Genomic DNA, 23,270 nt, shown 5'->3' on the forward strand with positions numbered 1-23,270 from the left:
GTAATCTGTGCCAGTAAATGTACCATGTATACTGATTGATTATGATTGTAATTGTTCTGTACGTTATTTGATGGTTGGTTTACCTGACTGCCATTTTTAAAAACAAACTTGAATGTATACAGATAGCCTACGCTACATTTATGTGACCTCAGGCCAGAATCATGATTTGAATCTTGATTAAAAAAACAAACATGAATCACAATACCACAGAATCAGCATTTACACAACCTTCATTCCAATGCTGTTTCTCCTCGGATTCGGGCCAATCCAGTGCGCATCACTAGTGCGCAGTTTGACAGAGGAAGCAAGTATAGGGCAACTTTTACGCACATGTTTCGGCTCAAGAAAAATCAACAGTTTGCTTCCAGAATTCAGTCTATTATACATCGGTCTACCTCATTTTGTACTCTAAATGTACTTCTATTCATCTTGTCGGTTTATTGAAAATGGTGTTCGAAAGTGAATTTCAGCATAGATCCAATTTGATATGGACACTGTTAACTCAACAACAACTGAGATCATTGTCTGTCCAGTTTAATAATATTTCATTTACTAGAACTTGAATTTGAAGACATGACCAAAAGAATGAAAAGCAGTAGACGATGCAATGACCAACACAGAACATGAATATGACAAGAAATGCATGCATATCACACACTGAGCATAGCGCGTGCCTTGAGCTGGCAAGAATCAAACTGAAAGTAGCCCGACACAGTGACATCATAGAATCATGATTCAAATCACGATTGCGTTTATACGACCTTTTTCCGTGTGTCATGTTTGTGATTTGAGAGGCGTTTATTTTCACTTTTGACTCAATGCAATCGTGATTTGAATCATGATCCTAATCATGATTCTAGGATAAAAAGGTGGCGCATTAATGCACCCTAATATAAATGAAATGAAGCAACCAACTAGACCAATGGATATACATGTAGATCCTATTTGAAAGACCTTGGAAGCATTTCTTCACTTCAGTATCAGATACTGTGACAAGCTACTGAACTCCTTGTCTCTTATTGGCTATCAACAAAATCATGAAGAAGCTCCAGGAGGTGCTTCCCTGTTCATAGTGTATTCTTTACCAAAAGACAAGAATGGATCCCAATTGTTTTCATGTAATTAATGAACCTTCATTTTGGAGTCATACATGTAGGCATTGCATTTACAAGTTGGACACCATGCTTGTACACAAAAGCATTGAAGGGTTGTTTTTCATTGCTAGGAGATGTAGGCATATGCATGTACATTAAAAAATGGTATCAAAATGCTCGGATAAAAGGGTACAGTACATACTTTTCAACCCTGGATATATCAAAATGGTATACATGTACAATGTAGGCCTAAACCATGTCAATTTTAGAATATTTGAGGCAATATTTACAGTGGGATAAACATGAAAAAATATTTGTTTAGGGTATTCAATAAACCTCTCTGAGTAGGACTCTGAGGTAGAAGGATGATTATTTGTTTATAAGGTGTACATGTACATTAATTCCCCCCAAAACATACAAAAAATCAGGGGAAAAAAATAAGATTCCCTTTACATGGGTTATTTTTCCTTATGTTGTGAATTCTGCAGGCGTTATTTCCTTATGTTCTAAATTACCTGGGGCCCGTAACACAAAGCTTACAATTCATCGTAGAAGATTGACTACAATGTGCAATTAATCGTGAAAATCAAGCATAAAATTAATTGCTAACCCGTGCGTTATGTGACCCTGTATGTAATTGCGAACATAAAACCTGCAAAATAAATTTTATATTTGCCTGCTTTTTGTATGTTTGGGGGTAATTGTTTGGAAAGGGACTCGTTACTTGTATTTAAATGCAATTGATATCAAGATCATTTGCAAAATATGTAGGCATATATTTTTGACCTATTATGTAGTAATAATTGTTTTTGGTAAATATCCTGTTTCATTTTCAATTTTCAAATTTTGTCTTTTTCTCCCTTTTTCACTTTTCTTTTTTTCCTTTTTCTACCTGCCATAATCTGTATTTCCCTCTCTCTTTGATTTTCCTCTTGAATGATTCTATACAGCCAAGGAAACATGCACTGATGAGCTTTGTGCCGCTTACCAAGCTGGATGTGCACAGATGAAAGTCAAACCAAGTCAGAGTATCATTCGACAACTCCAGGTAAAAAAAATCATCTAACTTCTCAGCGAAAAAAATACACGAGGGCGGCGGGCGAATTTGCCCCGGAAATGCCTAAAGTCGCCCTCGAAATCACCCAAAATCATGCTTTTGGGGGCGACATAAAATCTTAATGTCGCCCCCGAAATTATTGCCGAGCAATACAACTCAGCAGCCCACGAGCGCCATATGCTCGAGCTCCGCTTACCATTTAAAAATCATCAAAAATCCGCACTCAAAATCATGAACAAGCCTTGAAAATAGCGAGGAGCACAGTTTGAAATCCCGAAGTTGGGTCTTTTTTTCTGTACCACGTTTTTCCATACACATGGTATGAAAAAAATATCAACGCAACAGTCAGGAAACGGTTGCATGTATAGGGGTCCATTATGACTACCACCATGTGCAATTTCTAATGCACATTTTCCCCTACAGATATCACAATTCTGTGATAAAATAATTCGAATTACACAGGAAATAAATCCCAGAGTCTAGTAACCTCGCATTGGTGAGTTGTCATTCGGCTTTGCTTTTCAAAACGGCCTATTAACATCTTAAACTTACCTTATTTGTTGATTATTACTTAAAAATCATTTGTTTTATTTTTCTAGGGGATGAGGTAAATATCAGACAATAAATCATCAAACAAAGCTCCATCTATTTTACAAGGCCACGGGAGGCTCACGAACACCCGCATTGGCGCTTGTACTAGCTAGCCAGTCTGAGCTCTGTCTCTCTGCCAGAGCTCTGGGGGACAATTCGATCAGTAAAGGCCTCAATGATGGTGATTTTCTGTTTCAGACAGAGTCTACATTTCGGGTATATTATTAAAATCTGCCAATAAAGTTTGATGATTTCTTCATTGTCATGTATATTTAAGTTATTAATGAGTTCATTCTCACCAAATTTAGACTCCCCCATAGAGAAATGCAATTTTCGTTGAGATCTGCGTTTTCAAAGAACTTAAGGAAAAGTTAGGGTATGTGGGCCTTTTATTATAACATGGACAAGTACAGGTTATTGTACTGGAATAGATGGAGTAGAAATTAGATATTGAATTCATGTATATCAAAATTCAACTCACAGTCACACACACACACCCACATCCAAGATTCTAAGCATGAAAAAAATAACTTAAAAAATCATACAATATTAAACGATAAGTAATAATTCATGAATAAGTGAACAGGTATTCCTCAAAATACAAAAAAGTAGCATTTGAAAAGAGCCCCCAAAATGCAAAAAGTAGCCCCCGAAAGGTAGAAATGGAGCCCCCGAAATTTTACAAAAAATTGAAAAAAGAGCCCCCGAAAAAAATGATTATTTTTTACACTGTAACTTCTCCTTGTTATTACAGTCACGTAATGAGGATCATTCATATGGAACCACCCTGTAGACGCGCAAGTACAGGCTTTATTGTTCTCACACAGGCAACCTGCAAAAATTGTTGAGACCCTCGCGATTCGCAAAAAACTCCGTACACGAAAATAACAGCTTATACAGTGCAGTAGTGAGAACTTGTTGTTGTGAATGATTAGATTTTACCAAACTAAAAGATAGCTGTATCTTTGAAGGGTGTTGTTATAGTTATAATCCACTGTAATATAATGCTTATCACAGAACAATGTCTCAAAGCACTTTTACAGTTCAGTGCTTGTGAGCTTTATTCAAAGCCAGTATTATTTTTGTTAATGTTAAATATTAAAATTATTCATTTTCAAAGTTTTGAATTCATGGTAAGATAAAATGGAAAAAAATCATGTAACATATGTTTCATGAAAAGATGCAATCTAAATTCCCTGAGATTTACAATTAATTTACCAAAAAATAATAAACTTACATATTTTTTGTATATTTCAAAGGGGCACATAAATGATTACTAATACTAACAAAATCTACCCTTCATTGTTGCATTTTGGTAAAGTCTGTCAACCTATAGTATATGTCATGGAGATTTTGATAACTCTATGCTTAGAAGGTATTCTGTATTAATAATATCCTGCAAATATTTGCATTACATTATGTAGGTCCACACACCCCAGAGGAGCAGTACCAATGATGATGGTATTACCCTCTCACTATGCACCTGAGAGTTTGTGGTGGAAATATTTGCATGCAAAATATATTAAAGCACTATTCATTACCAGTACTTATAAACATTGATATAAATTACACGTCAAGTGTTTAGTAACCATAACCTGTTTGAAATTGGATACTTAGTCGGCGATGAAATAGTTTTTCAATATTGAAGTCAAATCACCTACCATTTGTCCCACAATGAAAAGTAATATGAAAATTTGAATAAGATCCTATTGTAGTTGGGTCAAATGTTAAGAACAAACCTGTCTCAGAATATATTCAGTACACACAATAGACATTTTATTGGTGAAATGTGCCATTACAAAAAACTGTTAACCTAATTGAACTTTGTGGGGTATGTCTTATTATCTTCAGTAATTACACTGGGAATCACATTTTTCTTTTTTATGGGGGGGGGCAAAGAAGTACAAAAATAAGGCCATTTCTTTTTCAAATTTTCAATACAACTTTTTTTTATGCACAATTATTCAATTTTATATATAAATTAAATATTTGTTTTGAGGCCAAAAGACAAGAGAATGATCGATTGGAAACAAGGCAATATGGATGGATTGAATATCAGATTGTCCAATACTGGTACATGTGGTAATGCTATCACAGAACACATCAAGAAGATGCAATCTTTAATCATATGCCTTTCTCCTCTCTTCCTAAAGACGGTGAAGGATTTCACAGTTCGAGCAGAAAGTCTCAATCTTCAAGGTAATTCTTTTTGCCATTCAATACATGTATCTATATTGATTGCTCATATGAAGCCATACTTTTGGGATAACACACTTGGTTTAGGGTCATGCATGATGCTGCATGAAGCCTTTCTTATTGCCTAAGGGTCATATTTCTAGCAAGCCAGTCTAACCAACTCTCTCTTTCATACATTTGGTTTAGTCGATCGATATTGGATGAATAAGGTACTGTTGCTGTTTGCAATCTATTAAAAATAATATTTTGATGCAAATTAACATTTAACTTGATTGATTGATTTGTTTACTTATAACATCATGATTGTGATAAATTATGAGGACATCATACTAAACTTAACCCACCAGGACGAATACATCCCCCCCCAAAAAAAAATAAAGCAAAATAAAATACTTCCTTGATGATCAAGATAAACAGAAGTTAGTGATCCATTTATGTCATTGATTTATTTGAACTTTATTATTCAAAACTTAGTACATATATTTCAGAAAAAAAATAAATTTGTTGCAAAATGTGCTTGAAAGTTAGAAATTTGTCCATTTATATTGAAAAGTAATTATATTGTTTCCATCACACTGTCAAGTTTGATGATCCTTCTCCTTTAACATGAAAAGGTACATAAAAATTAATCAGACTCGGCATCTACATAAAAAAAAACTTTATTCTGTTTGATTTTTTTGTATTTTTGTATGATTTCTAGAGCCTTGCTTTAAACATCATTTTGTCACAGATCAATTAAAACAAACTATATCAAATCAAATCAGATACAGTATGTATAGGGATGATGATGATAATGCATCTGTGTTTTCTACTAGTTCTATATCACATTCATAGAAATGTTTGGTTTTCATTTATGATTGCTTTAAGAATATATGATAAGTGACCTTAAAACCATAATTAATCCAAAGTTTTATAATCAATGAAGTTTATATACATGTACATGAATTTAAAGCTTACTTTTCTGAGACATCTCTTTCCACAAGTTCTTTCAGGTACAAATTATATACATCTGAATGAGTTCAATTTTTATAATTAGATGAAATACCAATGTCCTTTGCTGGAAGCAATTTGGAAAATACAGTGTATAGAAGGTTTTTTTTTGTGTTGGCAAATTTGTGATTTATCTTTGAATATTCTGAGTTTGTGAAAATTATGACTCAGTTCTTTAATTTGAAATATCTAAACTTGAATTATATTCCTATGAGTATCCGTGTATAATTGAAATAAACCAAACAATGTATTAATCCAACCTGGTAATATTTAAATCATAAAAAAAATCAAATTATTTATGCTCTAGTAAATGTGTGTTTTAATCGTCAGTAAAGAGAATGCATGTTGTAAATGACATAAAGTTGAAAAGTAGGCATAGTAAAGTAACATGCACTCTTATTATTTAGTGGAAAGAGAATGCAATACCTGCTTTGATAGAATTGTGATTTCATTTCATCATGGTTTTTTATTTTAACATTTTTTATCAGAATTGCCCTTTTAAAGATTAAAAAAATAATAGTCTTATTGAACATACTTTTTTATATCAAAAGTACTCTGTAGTTAATAAAGCGTCATATCCTCTACATTATTGTCACAAACTTTATATTTAAAGGTGAAAAGCTAGATCTAAAAGCTGTGGAGACCTTAGAGGAGGTATTCAAAAGGGTTCAGTTCAACACTATAGATGTGGAAGGCACATCGATGGATGATGAGGTATGAATATATGGTTCTTGTGAAGAAATACAGATGAAAGTATAATTTGATGAGCTTTTGGAATGATTGATCATCTTGGGCATTGAAGGAAAGATATCTATCCTGATAATAATTGCAGATAGCCTCTGACGTGTACAGGGGGATCAAAACAGGGATGTGGGACACAAGCTTAGTTCTCGTCTCTATTGAGATCCAGTTAAGATTTAATTCTATGTGCATATTTTAATGAAGAATAGAAAAACATTGGTAAAGAAAATCTTTAGGTTGAAGAAATATTTTTACGTGGTGGCTTAATTCTTAATCCTGGTTCATACCTTTTGAGTTTTGAGCTGTGTATCGCTGCCTGCGGAAAAAGCAATGTGCAACTTAATGCAGCATACTATGCAACAAAATATTTGGTTGCAATCACACTTTTGCGTACGAGCTTGTCGGGGCTCATACAGAGTTGCACGCAGTAAAGCAAGGTGATGCAGGCTGAAGTGAGGTAATTCAAGGTAAATCAAGCACTTACGCTGCATTAATCCTTGTGTAAGCTACTCGCTGTCGCTCATTCTTGTGCGTCTTTGCTCATAGAAATTTTGGTTGCATTCAGTTGTGGGTGTTTGAAAAATTTTCAAACATCCAAGCTAGGCCTCTGTGTTAGTCTGTGCATTGACATTGTATCATCTTGTTTCATTCGGTGGTATTGCATTTGACTGCATTTTTCTGCATTCAGGCAATCTGCAGCTGAATACAAGGTGTGACCGAGTCTTTAGTATCATTTTGTTTATAAAAATATATAATATACTTTAATGTTTTCATTGATTCATCTAAGTTTTATAAAGCAATGTACCTATTTTTTCCATTTTTGAGTATTTGAATGTTGAATTCATGTAATTATATACCGTATTTTTAAATCACATTTCTTTATCAAAAAGCATGGTAATTTTGTCTACTTGTTGCATTTCTTTTATGACAAGGTAATGTTTTTATTCTCTTGAAAGAAATATATGATTAAGAATCTCACATGTGTAGTACATGATATCCCTTCATCTTCTTGCCTGTTTTGTCCCTTTCTCCTATATGATTAAGGCTACCATGGCAATGTGTGACATGATAGAGTTTTATCAGTCTACATGTAAGCTCATCTATGCAAGTAATAGATCTATTGGGTTCAGAGGTTGGCAAGCAGCCTCAAGGCTTCTTAGAAGGGTAAGTAATCCTCGGTTTATTGTAAAATTATGATGAAAAATAGTAAAAAACAGTAGTGACTATTTTTCTTTCTTTATAGTTACTATATTTTTGTTTATTCTCATTTCCATAAAGAAAAATAAGGGAAATATATGTGGGTAAAGTTTGTATTTCCAAATATTTTTCAATTATATGAGGGTGAATATGGGATATTAAGAGAGATCTGGAAGCACTTCTGTGTTCATGGAACCGAAGATGGCATAGGCTATATCGAATTGAGTTGATTGTTTTTATTGTTTTCATCTTTAATTTGAGTACATTGATCAACACCATTATAATATGTCATAAATTTACTTGCCCTTGCTGCCTACTTATTTTTATTCCATATTTTAGTAATAACTTTTTTTTTTGGAACAAACAACTTTCAAAATTTATCTTTAAGCATCGATTTGACAGAATATAGAATTTAGAAGCTCATTCAAGAAGTATGGATTTGCAAATTGTATAAGTATCTCAAATTTGAATCCCCCAAGGCCGAGTGATGTTCTTTTTTTTTTCTCTGATTAGCAATTTTAAAACAAATTTATGTCGAAAGCCTACTTTTATGATAAAAATGTTTTCATATAAAGCATCATTCTGCCAGTAATATTTTATTACAAATACAGAAAAATATTTTAGTCAGCATTTTGATGAATTTATGAATTTTGCATTTTTTAATCTTTGATCATTGGTGTCCAAACTGTTATCAACCTGTTATGAAATATGTAACAAGCATACAAGTGCCGCCCGATCATTTCTGTAAACAAATCCTTAAATATAAATGTTTAGTTTTCCATCTATCCATAGTGAAGATATAGATAACTATCTGTTATCATATGGTTTTATTAATGTCTTGCCGATGCACATAATTTAGCATCCTCATTCCATTTCACCTCATGTTTATCTCACCCACTCACTTAGAGCAACTGTGTGGTAATCATTGTGGGATCTGGTTTAGAGACACCACATGAATTTAAAAGGTTCTTTACCCCCTTTCATTATATGATTATATCACACAAAGATATTTTCTATTCTGCGAAATATTTTTCAGTACTACCGTATGCTCCTGTCAGTATTGCAGACTGCATTTTATTGATAGTACAATAGAACAATAAACATAATCATTTCACATGAATAATTCACCATGATATCTTATTTTTTACTGAATATATGATGAGTATTTATGTCCCTGTTGTACCATACAAACTACTGTACCCTGTGTAGCAAGTGGAAATCAAAATGAACAAAAAAAATTCAACACCCTCACTTAAAGGAGAATGAAACCCTTGAAACTAGCTGAATCCATATTAAAGAGAAAAATCAAAGAAACATATTGTTGAAAGTTTGAGGAAGATTGAATGAATAATAAGAAAGTTATGAGCATTTGAATATTGAGATCACTAGTGCCATGTAGATCCTCCCATCGGCAATGCGACCAAGATCTGTGATATCACACACGTACAACTCCCTCATTACTTTAGTACTTATTTCACTTATATTCTCACTTTTATAGAGTCTATCACAAGGTTAGGTGTTTTCTTTATGAGATGACAAGTACAGAGGTTTCACAACATTATATCATTGATGAATCGTTTGTCATATGATTAGAATGAGCAAAAAGAGATGTTTTGGGGTATATTTTCAGTGTCCGAATGGGAGAGTTGTACGTGTGTGACATCACAGATCTTGGTCGCATTGCCAATGGGAGGATCTCCATAGCATTAGTGATCTCGACATTCAAATGCTCATAACTCTTTTATTGCTAGTCCTATTTTACTCAAAGTTTTGTTGATCTTATTCTTTGATTTTTCTGCTTTCACAAAAGCTAACTTGCTCCAAGAGTTTCATTCTCCTTTAATATCTTCTTTGCATGTTGTCTATGATTGTCCTTTTACATGTTGTTGTTTTAGACACCCTGTCTGCACACGTTTGATGCCAGAAACACCTGTTGGACAGAACATAGTATGCCTGCAATGTCAAGGGCTATGAGAGTTGATTCTTCCATCACAGCACTGCACCTAGAGGCTTGTAACCTTTCTGGCAGACCACACTTTCTACTCAGTAAATATACATACAAGTCTACTTTATATTTCACATTAAAGGGGTAAACCATCATGAGATTAAGTTGTTCTAAACATACATGATAGTATGATTATTTAAGTAAAATGGTGAAAAATTTAAAGCTTTGCTCTATTTGCCAAAACAGTGATATGCAAGAGAGTGTCCTATATATAAAAATTATATCCTAATTTTTTTTTGTATTTCATTTCTTTTTTATTTGACATAGTCATTTTTTTTTATTGATTTACATGAATGATGTCTCCATTGTATGGAAAAAAATTAAGGGTAATTTGAAACATTTTGTAAGGAATCTATCCAAGTCTGGGAGAAGAAAATTATTATTTTTTATTTAATATTATAGACTATAAATATTACAAACATTGATTTGGCCAGAGCGATGTCGTTTTTGTAAACAGTGCAAAGTTTAGTAGCTGTATCTTTGTATTATTATTCACTTTATTTTAGATTTTATTTGATTTGTTTTTATTTGACTATTTTAAATCACAACACTTTTCCTATTACTCTTTCATTCATGTTATAAAGATTATATTGTAATATGTCTCTTGTTTGACATTGATGGCTTGCCAATAGAAAAATTGACACTGTAATTTGCAACAATGTATTCACCATTGTGAATGATTTACTCTTTGGTTAAAACAAGCCTGTCAAACTATTCTGTTCTTACAAACTTCTGTTATCTATTCGCTTTGAAACTAATGACACACTTTGTTGTTGTTTATCATTGAACTCATCAATAGATTGACTAATTCATGTATTGATCAAAATGCTAATGGCTTTATTTATTTAAGTCTATTTATATCAAATGTGTGTATATGTTTCATTTCAGTGTCAGCTTTACGTACAAACTCAACCCTGAGGGAGATATTCCTCGCAGACAATCGTTTGATGCCCTCTGATGCAATCCATATTGGTGGAATGTTACGACACAACTCTGGTCTCAAACTCCTTGATCTTAGAAATAACAATATACAGGTAGAGGATAACAGACCCGTGTCCTTCATAAAACTTGTTAAAGTAAATTGAATTATTCTAACTGTTGAAAGATACTTGTTGCTTTTAATTGGCTGACAGCAAATATGATAAATATTGCAATAAGCCAGTTCAATGAAATAGAACTCTAAAGTTCTTAAACTCCACCCCCTCTCTTTCTCTCTCTGCAAGATCATGGACAGATTTTAATACTTGATATTTAGTATTTCAACTTTAAGAAAGATGGGCTCCGTTTAAATTTCCTTCTCATTCAGCTTCATTGTTAGAAATATGTCATGATGAATATAAGAAAGTAACAGTTATTATATATTCATCATATGTGTCTACTACTGAATTTCAACTCATCATTAATTTGGTGGATTCACAGTATGGTGTGCCATCTAGCATGGTGTGCCATCCAGCATAATCGCATGCATGCAGCCACATGCACAGATGTTGAATACTTCCCATGAGGCATTACGAGTTTCAGCCTGTCCACTGCAACCGATAGATGGCACACCGTATTGTGAATCTACCAAATTGGCTTTCATCCTGGTTAATGCTTTCATGACAGAAAAGCTGGTGACATAAAAGAAGCCATTGATTAACAAATTAACTTAATAAATTCAAATCTTCATGACAACTTATAAATATGAGAGGAGCATATGGCAGTATAGGTTCTTTTACTTGTGTTCTTGATATATAGGATACAGGTCTATCCCACATAAGCAATGGTCTATCAGCTCAGTCTAAGGGAGGTCTCTCAACTCTTGTTCTCTGGAATAATCACATCACTCATAATGGTGTAGCTCACCTTGGTAAAGCATTGGTAAGAATTTATACTACATTTAAAACTTTTTTTTTTCATATCAAATAGGCACCTGAAGAGCCTTTCATAAAGCAGTTAGTAAATGATTTTTCTGAAAACTATTTGAAATCTTTGCATCTTATTGGCTGAGAGCAGAGAGGTAAAATCACTTGCAAGATGCTTTTTGAAATACTCCTTTGAAGTCAAGGATAAAAAAATATGAAAGTTATTGTGCTTGTGCCAATCAAATGCATTGTCTAAACTATTCTTTATATACCCCTCCAACTGGGTAGGGTTGAAAAGGACGTGATCCATATTTTAATAATCTATGTTCGGAATCTTCATGCCCCCGCGGGACGAAGTCCGGAGGGGGCATTAAGTGTTGCCCCTGTCCGTCCGTCCTTCTGTCCGTCCCCCCACTTGGTTTCCATGCAATAATTCAAAAAATATTTAATGTATTTAAAAAAATGTTGTTGTGTAGGTAGATGACACCAAAATACAGGCCGAATTTGGAGTCTGCAGGTCAAAGGTCACAGCTTATTAAATATGCGAGTTGGTTTCCGCATGATAACTTATGAAATATATTTAACAGATTAAAAAAAATTTGGGTGTGTAGGTAGATGACACCAAAATACCGGCTAATTTCGAATTCGGAGTCCGCATGTCAAAGGTCACAGCTCATTGTCTATGCGGGGCATCTGTGCCCTTTGGACACGTCTAATTTCTAGTTTTCTTTTTATCTTGTTATCTACTCACAAATGACAACAAAGTCTAATTTATTAAAATAAAATAATTACCATTAATTTGTCAATATTTTATGTTAAAGAATTTGGTAATCACAAGTTTGTTCCTTGCTTGCTAAACAAATGTGTATTCTTTTTTATTTTTGCTTGTGAATCTTTGTATCATGTTGATTCATGGATGTTTGTATACATGTGGGTTTTTTTCCTTGATGTTGATGCACAAGTGTATTGTATTTCCATTGAATTGAATACATATCAATCCAAATGAGTGTTGTAACACATGTCAACTGAAATTAATCCTTTTCTCTCTAACAGATAAAGTCTACCAATCTTGAAACTCTGAATCTTGGTCAAAACAACCTTGGAACCGATGGAATCCATTTCTTGAAGGATGGTCTTATGAAGAATAAAGCTTTGATGAGACTGGGTTTATATGCATGCAAGATATCTGATGAAGGTAATGAATATACCCAAATAGATTACATTGTCATTGATATTTAGGTATTGAATTATGTAAGTCTTTTGACTATCTTTAGTAGGAGGACTGTTAAAGTTCAAAGAAACAACTATGAATTTACCCTGCTCTTTTGCTTTAATTGAAATAAGATACACTTTCAATATTTTAATATAGGCTCATAATATTTCTTTGAGCTCTCATGATGATTATAATAATAAGTTGTATTTTTTTTACTATTGCCTATTCTAATGGTGCACGATATATAAAACTGTACTGTATTAAAGGGATGGTCCAGGCTGGAGATATTTATATCTCAATAAATATAGTACAATTCACAAAGCAAAATGCTGAAAATTTGATCAAAATCGGGTAACAAATAACGAAGTTATTGAATTTTAAAGATTTGCATATTGAATTTTAAAGATTTGCATAATTCCGGTGAAACAGATCCAGGCATGTCATTATGAATATTCATTAGGTGGGCTGATGATGTCATATTCCCACTTGGTCTTTTGTATTTTATTATATGAAATTAGGTTTATTCAAAATTTTTATACCAAGAACTAAAACAATTGGATTGACAACTGATCGAGTGCATTAGTTATTTATTGCTGCATCTTATTTTATCATAATGGAAACATATCATTTACACATGGATGAAAAAATGAAACATTTATGATTTCGTGTAATAACATAAGAAAAAGGAAAGTGGAGATGTGACATCATCAGCCCACCTAATGAATATTCATGACCATGTGTATATAACTTTTTTCACAAAATATTGATAAACTTTATAATTCAATAACTTTGTTATTTGTTATCCGATTTTGATGAAATTTTCAGCATTTTTCTCTGTGAATTTTACTCTATATATTTAGATATAAATATTTTCAGCCCGGACCATCCCTTTAATACATCACATGGATAAGTCGTATAAATTTTTATAATATTTGGTGAGTGTTTGATAATTTCTATGTGTGTGTGTGTACATATTCTAGTTGAACTTTATATAAAAAAGGAATCTTTATATCTCCATATTATTTTTTGAAATCATGCTATAAGTTGTTATTACCACCTTCATCACAAAATGTGTAAAATATATCTACCTACAATGTAGCTCTCTATGCTTTACTATCAATCCAGGTTTCCCCTATTTTCCTCATTACATTGTGTTCTAATAGTAGATCATCCTTAAACACCTGGATGGTGGTTTGATTTATTCCTCATGCAGGTGCAGTAGCCTTGGCTGAATACCTAGCTGACAACTGTTATCTGATGAGACTTGATTTAAGAGAAAATGACATACGGACCGGAGGCATGATGGCGCTATCACTCTCGTTAAACGTCAATACTATTCTGCTTAGACTAGACCTTGATAAAGATGTCAAGAAAGAATCAGTAAGCTCTATTCATCTTTTGTTGTTCCGATTTGCCTCGGTTGCCACAGAGATGTGTTTCATACAATGAGATGATTTTTTTAAATAAAAACCCTGCCTTGTTCAGTTTATCTGGTTCTGATTTATAGGCAGATACTACCAATCAGAATAAGGTTAAAGGGGAATCCAACCCGAACAAAAACTTCTTTTTAGAGGTCTGTTGACAGGTGAAAGTTTTAGCAATATCGAACAAACATTAAGAAAGTTATGAATATTTAAAAGAGGTAAAATTGGTAATCACTATACACATGGAGACTTCAAATTGGCCGCATATGTGATGTCACAGTGATGTAAGGCAAGGACTACTCTTCAGTTCCTTGTACTCCAATACATGAAATAGCTAAAATGTTTTTTTTTTTCAAAGGTTTTACTTCAAATTATTTTTTTTTTCATGGGGACATAAAACAAGATACTACCTGTGTTATATTGAAATTACTGCCCCAAGGGAACGGGTACTTCAGCGAAAACCACAAATCCCTGATAATTAAGCTCATGGCCTATCGGAAAGACATTAGTCAGACCTGTAGTTTTCTATGATTGTGAAACATGGAAGATCAACAAAAGTGATGAAGAAAAGCTAGATTCGTTTTAATATCAGTGCCAAAAAGAGCACTTCAAATATTCTGGCCAAACATTGGCATGGAGGAGCTCAATGATTTCACTCAACTTAATAAAATGAGTCAGTAAGTCAAAAGAAGATGTTGGAATTGGATAGGTCATGTCCTCAAAAAGCAAGATGAGAATCATTGTTACACTGCTCTAACATGGAATCCAGGGGGAAAACGTAAAAGGGGTAGACTGAAAACAACAGGGAGGAGAATTGTAGAGAAGGAAAGAAATACCTACGGATGGAAGAGTTGGAATGAGGCTAGGGGTTGTGCAAGAGACCACCAAAAATGGAAAGAAAGCGTGGAGGCCTTATGTGCCAGAGGGCACGAATGAGGATAGCAGTAGTAGTACTATGGGAAAGTTGTCCTTGCCCCTTGTTTACTTACCCAGTTGCCAATTTGAAATCTACAGTCTTAGGGATTTCAATTTTAAAGCAGCGATAACTTTCTTATTGCTTGTCCGATTTCTTTCAAACTTTCACCATTCTGTTTTATTTATTTTTCCCCTTTCCAACACAACCTTTTATTACCAAGGCTGGATTCCCCTTAAAGTTTGGCATGAGTAGCACAACATAGCCGTTGATTGCTGAATTTGTCTGTTTTAGCAGTTGCACAATGATCAATTGATAAATTAATCCTACAAATATTCCCCCAAAAGAAACATTGAGTTATATTACTAATATTTTTAAATCATCCATCAAGCATAAATCTGTATTAGTCTTTAATGAGCATTGATAATGTTTCTTGATTTGCTTGAAGCAAACACACAAGTTTACTATATTTTGTTCAAAATCTGTATATAAAACCCAGGAGGGATTAATTGAAGGCAATATGTTTATTCATTTTCTTTTTTATTATAGCTCAAAGGGTATGAAGAACTCCAACAATCTCTCCTGTCTGAAATATGCAGTCACCTCTCACGGAATCGAACTATCCTTGAACATCATCAAAAAGAAGAGGAGGAGCGAGCAAAGAATGCCTATGCAAATCAAAAGGCACAATCAGAAAAGACAGACAATGAAATAGTTAATGCAACTTCAGATCCCAAAGTTAATGAAATGAGTAGACAGGAAGTAGTAAGAGATACTAGGGACCCTTTGATGGGCATTGAGAGTGCTCAAGAGGCACTTGTGGTCTTAGGAAGCAGACCTAAAAGTGGGCAAAAGACCCAGAAACCAAGCAAAGATGTCAAACCACAAGAAGTAGGAGGATCAAGCATTGTGAGTGGTCTAGAACAAAACGGGGAAGTAAAAGAAATTTTGCCATCGTCTATGCTATTAGTAACTTCAGCAATACCATTACAGAGTCATTCAGAAGGAGAATCAATATCAACTCAAGAACTTTCATCAGAAGTATCATCATCTTCATTATCTACAGTCTCTGCTTCCAGTTTACCATCAAGTCAACCCCAAACAGCTCCTGAAGGAGAGAATCTTTTCAACTCTGATCACTCACCATCAGTCATTCCGTTGCTTGCTCATAGCTCGAGAAGTGGAAGTATTACAAAAATTGAAATCCCCAAGGACGAATCTAAACTTCTTCACAGTGACAGCATCGATGTCGAATCTCCAACATCTCCTACGAACTTGAAACCATTGGATATTCCCAGTGCAATCCCAGATGTCAATGAAGAACAAGTGGGGCAATCAGTAGGAGTGAAGACGGTTGTTGGGAGGGCGATCGGAGAAGCAGGAGAGGTACCGAGTCCTGATACAGAACCGTTCGGAAGAGGGGTGCCATTGAATATAGATGGAAAGATCGGAAATAGACTAATGGCTGGAATGACTGAGAATCTATTTGTACCAGTGCAATCTGGAAAGATTAATGGTTAGTATTAGAATCAGTGTACAGTCTGTAAAGCTGTATTCAATTTTGTTCTTTGTGATCCAGATATCACATTACAGTAATCCTTATTTAGTGGTCATGATAATACTGATATAGTACACATTTAAGATGCTTTCTGTTCTATAGAATGTGGAATTGAATAGAGTGACATTATAGTTTCATAGTGACTTTCATCTTTTTGATGTATGAGTGTATATGATGCATTTTTATGAAATATTTGTGATTAGATTATTTTGTTCACTTATCTTGGAGATGGAATGTTACTATTTACCCGTCAGTATTATATAGAAAAAGGAAAAATTACAAGAAAAAAGGATAACTTTGAAAACTCTTTAACATGCTGCAGTCACCAATTGGCAGCAAATATTTTGCATCCCATAGACCTGTAATTCATTTAACGTGATAAGAGTGTAATAACATTTAAGGTTTCTATCTTTAGTACAAAAGCACGCCATTCATGTTCATTGTTGTCACTCATTTGCATTAATTCTGAGTAATTGGTTGACCAAGTCTACTCAACACCATGCATCAATAACTATGTTGTCTTTCAAAGTGATTAAGAAACCATGTTCAATCACTAGTTTTGCATGCATAGCAGAGCGAAACCAGAGGCAATGCATTTCCGATGGCAGCGGCATTGTCAACATTAAAATCTTAACCTAAGATTAAGTTTTTGAAATGTCATTATAACTTAAAAAGTATTTAGAACTAGTTCATGAAACTTGGACATAAAAGGTAATCAAGTATTACTGAACATCCTGCCCGAGTTTCAGGTCACATGACCAAGGTCTAAGGTCATTTAGGGTCAATGAACTTTAGGCAATGGGGAGGGGTATTTGTTGAATTGCCATCATAACTTTGAAAGTTTATGAATCTAATTCATCAAACTTGGACAAAAGAGTAATCAAGTATAATGAACCAGCCCGGGCAAGTTTCAGGTCACATGACCAAGGTCAAAGCTCATTTAGAGTCAATGAACTTAGATTATGTTGGGGGAATCAAAACAAAATCTTTAATGAGGTTAATTTTTGTTTCGCTTGAACGAAGTTGGGCAGAGACCTAGTAACCACTTTTCCTGTTGGTCTGTTAAAAAATGTTAAAGTTTTTGTAAACTCTCTAATTTCTTTATTTTTGCATCAATTATGTTCATATTTTGTACATATGATCCTTGGGTAATACCACATATAACCTCATGAGAATGATGGGGTCAAAAGTCATCTATGGGTCAAAAGGTCAAATGATAAGAGGTCATGCATGTTCATCCTTTTTAAAAGTTTTTGTTCAACTTGCTCTCATTTCTTTATTTGTGCAGGAGAGACCTAGTAATCACTTTTCCTGTTGGTCTATTGGTCCATTGGTCTTTTCGAAAATATTAGTTTTTGTTCAACTTGCTCTCATTTCTTTATTTTTGGATCAATTATGTTCATACTTGGTACATATGATCCTTGGGTAAAACCACATGTAAACCCTTGATAATGATAGGATCAAATGTCATCTAGGGGTCAAAAGGTCAAATGAGATGAGGTCATAATCCTTTTTAGCAGTTTTTGTTCAACTTGCTCTCATCCCGGGGGGGTCACTCTCCACATGGCCTGCTATGCACCAGCGTCCAGAAAAAGCGTCGAAAAGGGTCCCGTTTCAGGCACTCTGGCGGCGTCGACGTCTTTGGCAAAAAGGGTTGTATTTCATCACCATTCGCTCGTAAATCGCCAATAAGGGTAGCCTTTTCTTTCTCCCATCACGCCGTTTAGGGTTGGTTATGAAAATTACGCCATTTAGGGGTGCAAATTTGAGGAGACCCGGGAGCAGACCTAATATATATACACCATGAAAGGCGATTTGCAAAACAATCCTCCCACACGCCGGCGCGGCCAGCGCAGCACTTATGAGAGCATGGACCTACATGTATTAGGTCCATGATGAGAGTTACCCCCGTACAGTTCTAGCTAGTCTCTTACACCTGGCTCTATACTAGGCAGCATGCGTTACCCACACGGTCCACATGTATCACATTAATCGATTTTGATGTTTACGCCACTTAAGGTATCAAATTAGGGGATTTCCCTGTTCACGCCACTTAGGGTGGCTTTTCTCATGGGTTACGCCGTTTAGGGTTGCAAATTTACATAATGTCATTACGCCGTTTAAGGTGCATTTCTGAGGTTGTCGGACACGGGTGGGTAGCAGTCCATGTGGAAAGTGACCCCCCCCCCCCCCCCCCCGTGGTCTTATTTCTTTATTTCTGCATTAATTTTGATCACACTTGGTACAAATGATCCTTGTAATACCACATGTGTGATGTTGAGGAAGATGGGTTCAAAAGGTTAAGTTTTTGTTCAAATTGCTCTCATTTTCATGGAGCGTTGTGGCTGAGTGGATTAGTCTTTGAAACAGAGGGTCGTGGGTTCTAATCCCAGCCATGGTGTAATTTCCTTCAGCAAGAAATTCATCCACATTGTGCTGCACTCAACCCAGGTGAGATGAATGGGTACCTGGCAGGAATCTATTCCTTGAAATGTCACTGCGCTGTAAAAGTCTGCGGGGCTTAACCCTATCTAGGCCTGGGTATTCTTGGAGTTCATATGGCCGGGGGGGGGGGGGGGGCCTCCCAGGCCCCCCCTTGAGATCTCGGTCATCAACCGCGCGATCGCGCTGAAATTTGGCACGCAGGTTGTCTGGGATATAATCTACAAAATTGTATAGTAATTTATTTCATGCGAATTGTTATTAAGTAATTATGCTAATTTATCATACTTTATCCTCTAACTCCATAAATAAAGCTCCAAATGTTCTAATTTTTGGCATAGAAACTCTTTGTGGTGTTCTTAGCAAGTTTACATGAAAAAAATAGTGATATCAGATCAATTTCTTATGTATTATATTGTTTTTTGTAATTTCTTATGTATTTCTTTGTTTTTTGGACCCTTTGTTTTTCATTGTTTTTTCAATGAAATTCGTTGGGGACTCTTCTAAGACAGCAAAACTAAAAATAATGATACATTTATGATTTTAGGTTGAAAACACAATTAAAATTGACTTTGTACACGAAATCATGTTTTTGAGCAATTTTTGGTCTGACATGCACTTACATAACGTTGCGTAATTTCAGAACCGAGTACCCGGGTGACGCAAAATTGGTCTCAAAAGTTGCGCAAGACTTGAAAGTAAAAAGTCAGCGAGCAGCGCGGTCAAAAAAATTTGCGCTGCGAAAATACCGCGCGACTTGTTGAGGGGGGGCCTCAGAGGCCCCCCCTCCCCGGCCTAGATAGGGTTAAGCCAGGGTAATAATATCCAAGTCCTTTGTAAGGGCATAGAAACGTTATGACATAATGTGATATGTGCTATACAAGAACGGCGCTATTATTATTTCCTTATTTCTGCATCAGTTATGTTCACAATTGGTACAAAATGATCCTTGGGTATCCACATGTGTGTTCTTGAGGATGTTAAGGTCAAAGGTCATCTAGGGGTCAAAAGTTTCATCAAGTATCAGTGAATATCCACATGACCAAGGCCAAAGGTCATTTAACTTCAATGAACTTTGGCCATCATAATTTGAAAGTTGATGGATATAATTCATGAAATGTGGACATAGGGGTAATCTAGTATTACTGTTAATCTTGCACAAGTCTTAGGTCACATGATCAAGGTCTAATGTCATTTAGGGTCGATAAACATAGTATTTGATCATCATGTGAATGGTGTTTTTCATGAACAGTTTTCTATAGTCATTTTCAAAGTCAGCACTGCTGCTATATTGAATTGTGAAATGCAGGTGAGACTGCCAGAGGCACTCCACTTGTTTCATTGGATCTCACTTGTAGTACTCCTGATTAATCCTCATTCATGTATTGGGGATTCATCATACAGTTAAATATAGCTTGAATTTTTCAGTTATCACTCCTATCGCGTGCTATCTAGGAATAAGTTGTTGACCTGCAAGGAAATGTTAGGCCTCTCATAATAAATAAGATTTGATGGCACAGGTATTTTGAAATGCATGCATTGAGCAGGATTATGACAAATGTACCAGTCATATCCAGAGTTTCAAAGATTCAGTGTAAGCTAGCAGTCCCATTGTGAGATTTTGTCATTAATTGATATACTATTGCTTTTACATCAAATTTGAGTGGTATAATATTCATATATTATAATATTTCTCTTCATGTCTAGTTGACCCAGAACCTTCACCAGACTTGGAGAGGGATATTGATCATATGCTTGCTGCTGCTCATGGCTTATAGAAAGGTAATATGGTACAGGGTTAATCCAGGCAATTATTAGAAAGGAGCGGAAACTCTTCTAATTTAGGCAAATGCATTGACGTGTTGTAACAATGGGATTCATAACATTCCACTTGGCTTTGAGTTTCCATTCGACACACTGTTCTTTTGTTAATGTGATTTTCAGAAGCCCAGTACCAGTTTTGATTTTATAAAATTGATGGTGAAATTTGCTATATAAATTAAAAAGCTCATGATAGTAGAGCGGATTAGCCGAACAATTGTGCAAATTATGACTAAAGCATGAAACTTTCACAAGTATTAGTATATAACGTAAGATTTATTTTAAAGATGGGAGGTAAATTTATAAATGCCATTTTCGGCCGTTGCCATGGCAACGGATTAAATTCTCCAAAATAACATGCATTCCCATGTAAATGGTAAATAAACATGATATAGATGACAAAAATGATAATTTTCAGGCTCCCAATTGAATACATATGAAATTTAGAAATATTCAAGATCATCAAGAAAGTTCCAATTGGTCCGTTGCCATGGCAACGGCTTGTTTTTCCCCAGAAAAGTAAAAAATTTGATTTAAAATACGTTGTAGAATATGATTTATCTTTAATTTCCCCTAACTTTACAGTGCTTATCGAAGATATTTTGGTTGCTAAATGTGTAAATTACATCTCAAGCCATTGCCATGGCAACCAAATAACATCTAATTTACAAAAATATCATGTTTGACAAGACAATGGACAGGTGGAAAATACAAGTGGAAGTAACTTAATCTGTATGCTTAAGATTTGACCCCCTTATTTGAACAAAAAATACAGAAAGTGTTCTGCAGGAGTTCTTTATAAAGATAAAAATTAATGTTGCCTTGGTAAAGCTTGAATTAAATTAAAAAATAAACAATTTTGCAAAGGACCCGTTGCCATGGCAACATCTTATTTCCCTCGAGAAAAGTAAAAATATTGATAAAAATGTAAAATACATGTACAGTAAGATCATCATTCCATTTTCCCTAATTTCAAGGTACTAATCGAGATATGTTTGTGACTAAATTTTATAAATATAACATCTTAAGCCATTGCCATGGCAACCAAATAACATCTAATTTTTTTAAAAAGTGGATGATAAGGTTAAAAACAGGTGAAAGATACAATGAATATTAACTTAATGTGCATTCGTAAGGTCTGACCTACTCAATTAATTTAGGGGAAAATAATACAGTCAGTGTTCTGCATGAACTAAATTAGAATGATAAACATTGATGTTGCCTTGGTAATACTTGAATTCAACAATAAATATCAATATTCAAAATGGCCTGTTGCCATAGCAACATATCATTTAGTATCAGTTTTGATTAAAAAAGGGACTGTAGAATCTGATTTTTCTTGCATTTCCCCTAATCTTTGTGTGCTAAACATCGATATGTTTGATGCAAAATGTATAAATAACATCAGAAGCTATTGCCATGGCAACCAGATAATATCTAATACTAAAAAATAATGATTTGGATGACAAGATTTTGGACAGGTGGAAAATACAAATACAAATAACTCAATATGCGAAAGGTTTGGCCAGTCATTTAATTTCGAACAAAAATTTCAGTGAGAGTTCTGTATGAGTTCATCAGAAAAATAAAATTATGTTGCCTTGGTAATACTTACATTTTATGATAAATATTAGTGTTTCAAATGTCCCGAAACATTGTAATCTTTGTTCAAAATTAAATGACTGGGTCAAACCTTGAGTTAATTGTTATAAATTGCATTTTCCACCTGTCCATTATCATGTCAACCATGTTATATTTTTTTTCAAATTAGATGTTACTTGGTTGCCATGACAATGGATTTATTTGTTATTTGCATGTTAACAGCAAACATATTTATTCTTACCCTAAAGTTAAGGGAAATGAAAGAAAAATCAGATTATACAGTCCTTTTTAAAAATCAAAACTGCTACTGTTCTTGGGTAAATGATCCGTTGCTATGGCAACAGGCCATTTGGAACATTGATATTTATCTTTAAATTCAAGTATTACCAAGGCAACGTCAATGTTTATTATTTTAATTAGTTCATGCAGAACACTGACTGTATTATTTTCCCCTAAATTAGTTGAGTAGGTCAGACCTTACGAATGCACATTAAGTTAATATTCAATGTATCTTTCACCTGTTTTTAACCTTATCATCCACTTTAAAAAAAAATTAGATGTTATTTGGTTGCCATGGCAATG

The 23,270-nt window shown here is 34.4% G+C and overlaps 1 protein-coding gene across 2 annotated transcripts in view; it reads left to right on the top strand.

The window, feature by feature from the left end:
- The first annotated feature begins 2,048 nt into the window (after positions 1 to 2,048).
- The window catches only part of LOC129265134 (protein phosphatase 1 regulatory subunit 37-like), a 30,039-nt gene continuing 8,817 nt past the window's right edge, over positions 2,049 to 23,270 (top strand). The window contains exons 1-11 of one of the 2 annotated variants that reach the window (XM_054903125.2): positions 2,049 to 2,142; positions 4,896 to 4,941; positions 6,542 to 6,642; positions 7,714 to 7,833; positions 9,762 to 9,912; positions 10,760 to 10,905; positions 11,609 to 11,731; positions 12,769 to 12,910; positions 14,142 to 14,308; positions 15,815 to 16,781; positions 20,973 to 21,047. In XM_054903125.2, coding sequence (XP_054759100.2) covers positions 2,101 to 2,142; positions 4,896 to 4,941; positions 6,542 to 6,642; positions 7,714 to 7,833; positions 9,762 to 9,912; positions 10,760 to 10,905; positions 11,609 to 11,731; positions 12,769 to 12,910; positions 14,142 to 14,308; positions 15,815 to 16,781; positions 20,973 to 21,043 — 2,076 coding nt within the window. In that variant the 5' untranslated portion in view covers positions 2,049 to 2,100 and the 3' untranslated portion in view covers positions 21,044 to 21,047. The remainder of the gene's footprint in view (positions 2,143 to 4,895; positions 4,942 to 6,541; positions 6,643 to 7,713; positions 7,834 to 9,761; positions 9,913 to 10,759; positions 10,906 to 11,608; positions 11,732 to 12,768; positions 12,911 to 14,141; positions 14,309 to 15,814; positions 16,782 to 20,972; positions 21,048 to 23,270) is intronic. The other variant, XM_064101697.1, reaches the window with a different exon arrangement.

The sequence above is a fragment of the Lytechinus pictus genome, chromosome 7 (genome assembly GCF_037042905.1).
Source record: "Lytechinus pictus isolate F3 Inbred chromosome 7, Lp3.0, whole genome shotgun sequence".
Taxonomy (NCBI): domain Eukaryota; kingdom Metazoa; phylum Echinodermata; class Echinoidea; order Temnopleuroida; family Toxopneustidae; genus Lytechinus; species Lytechinus pictus.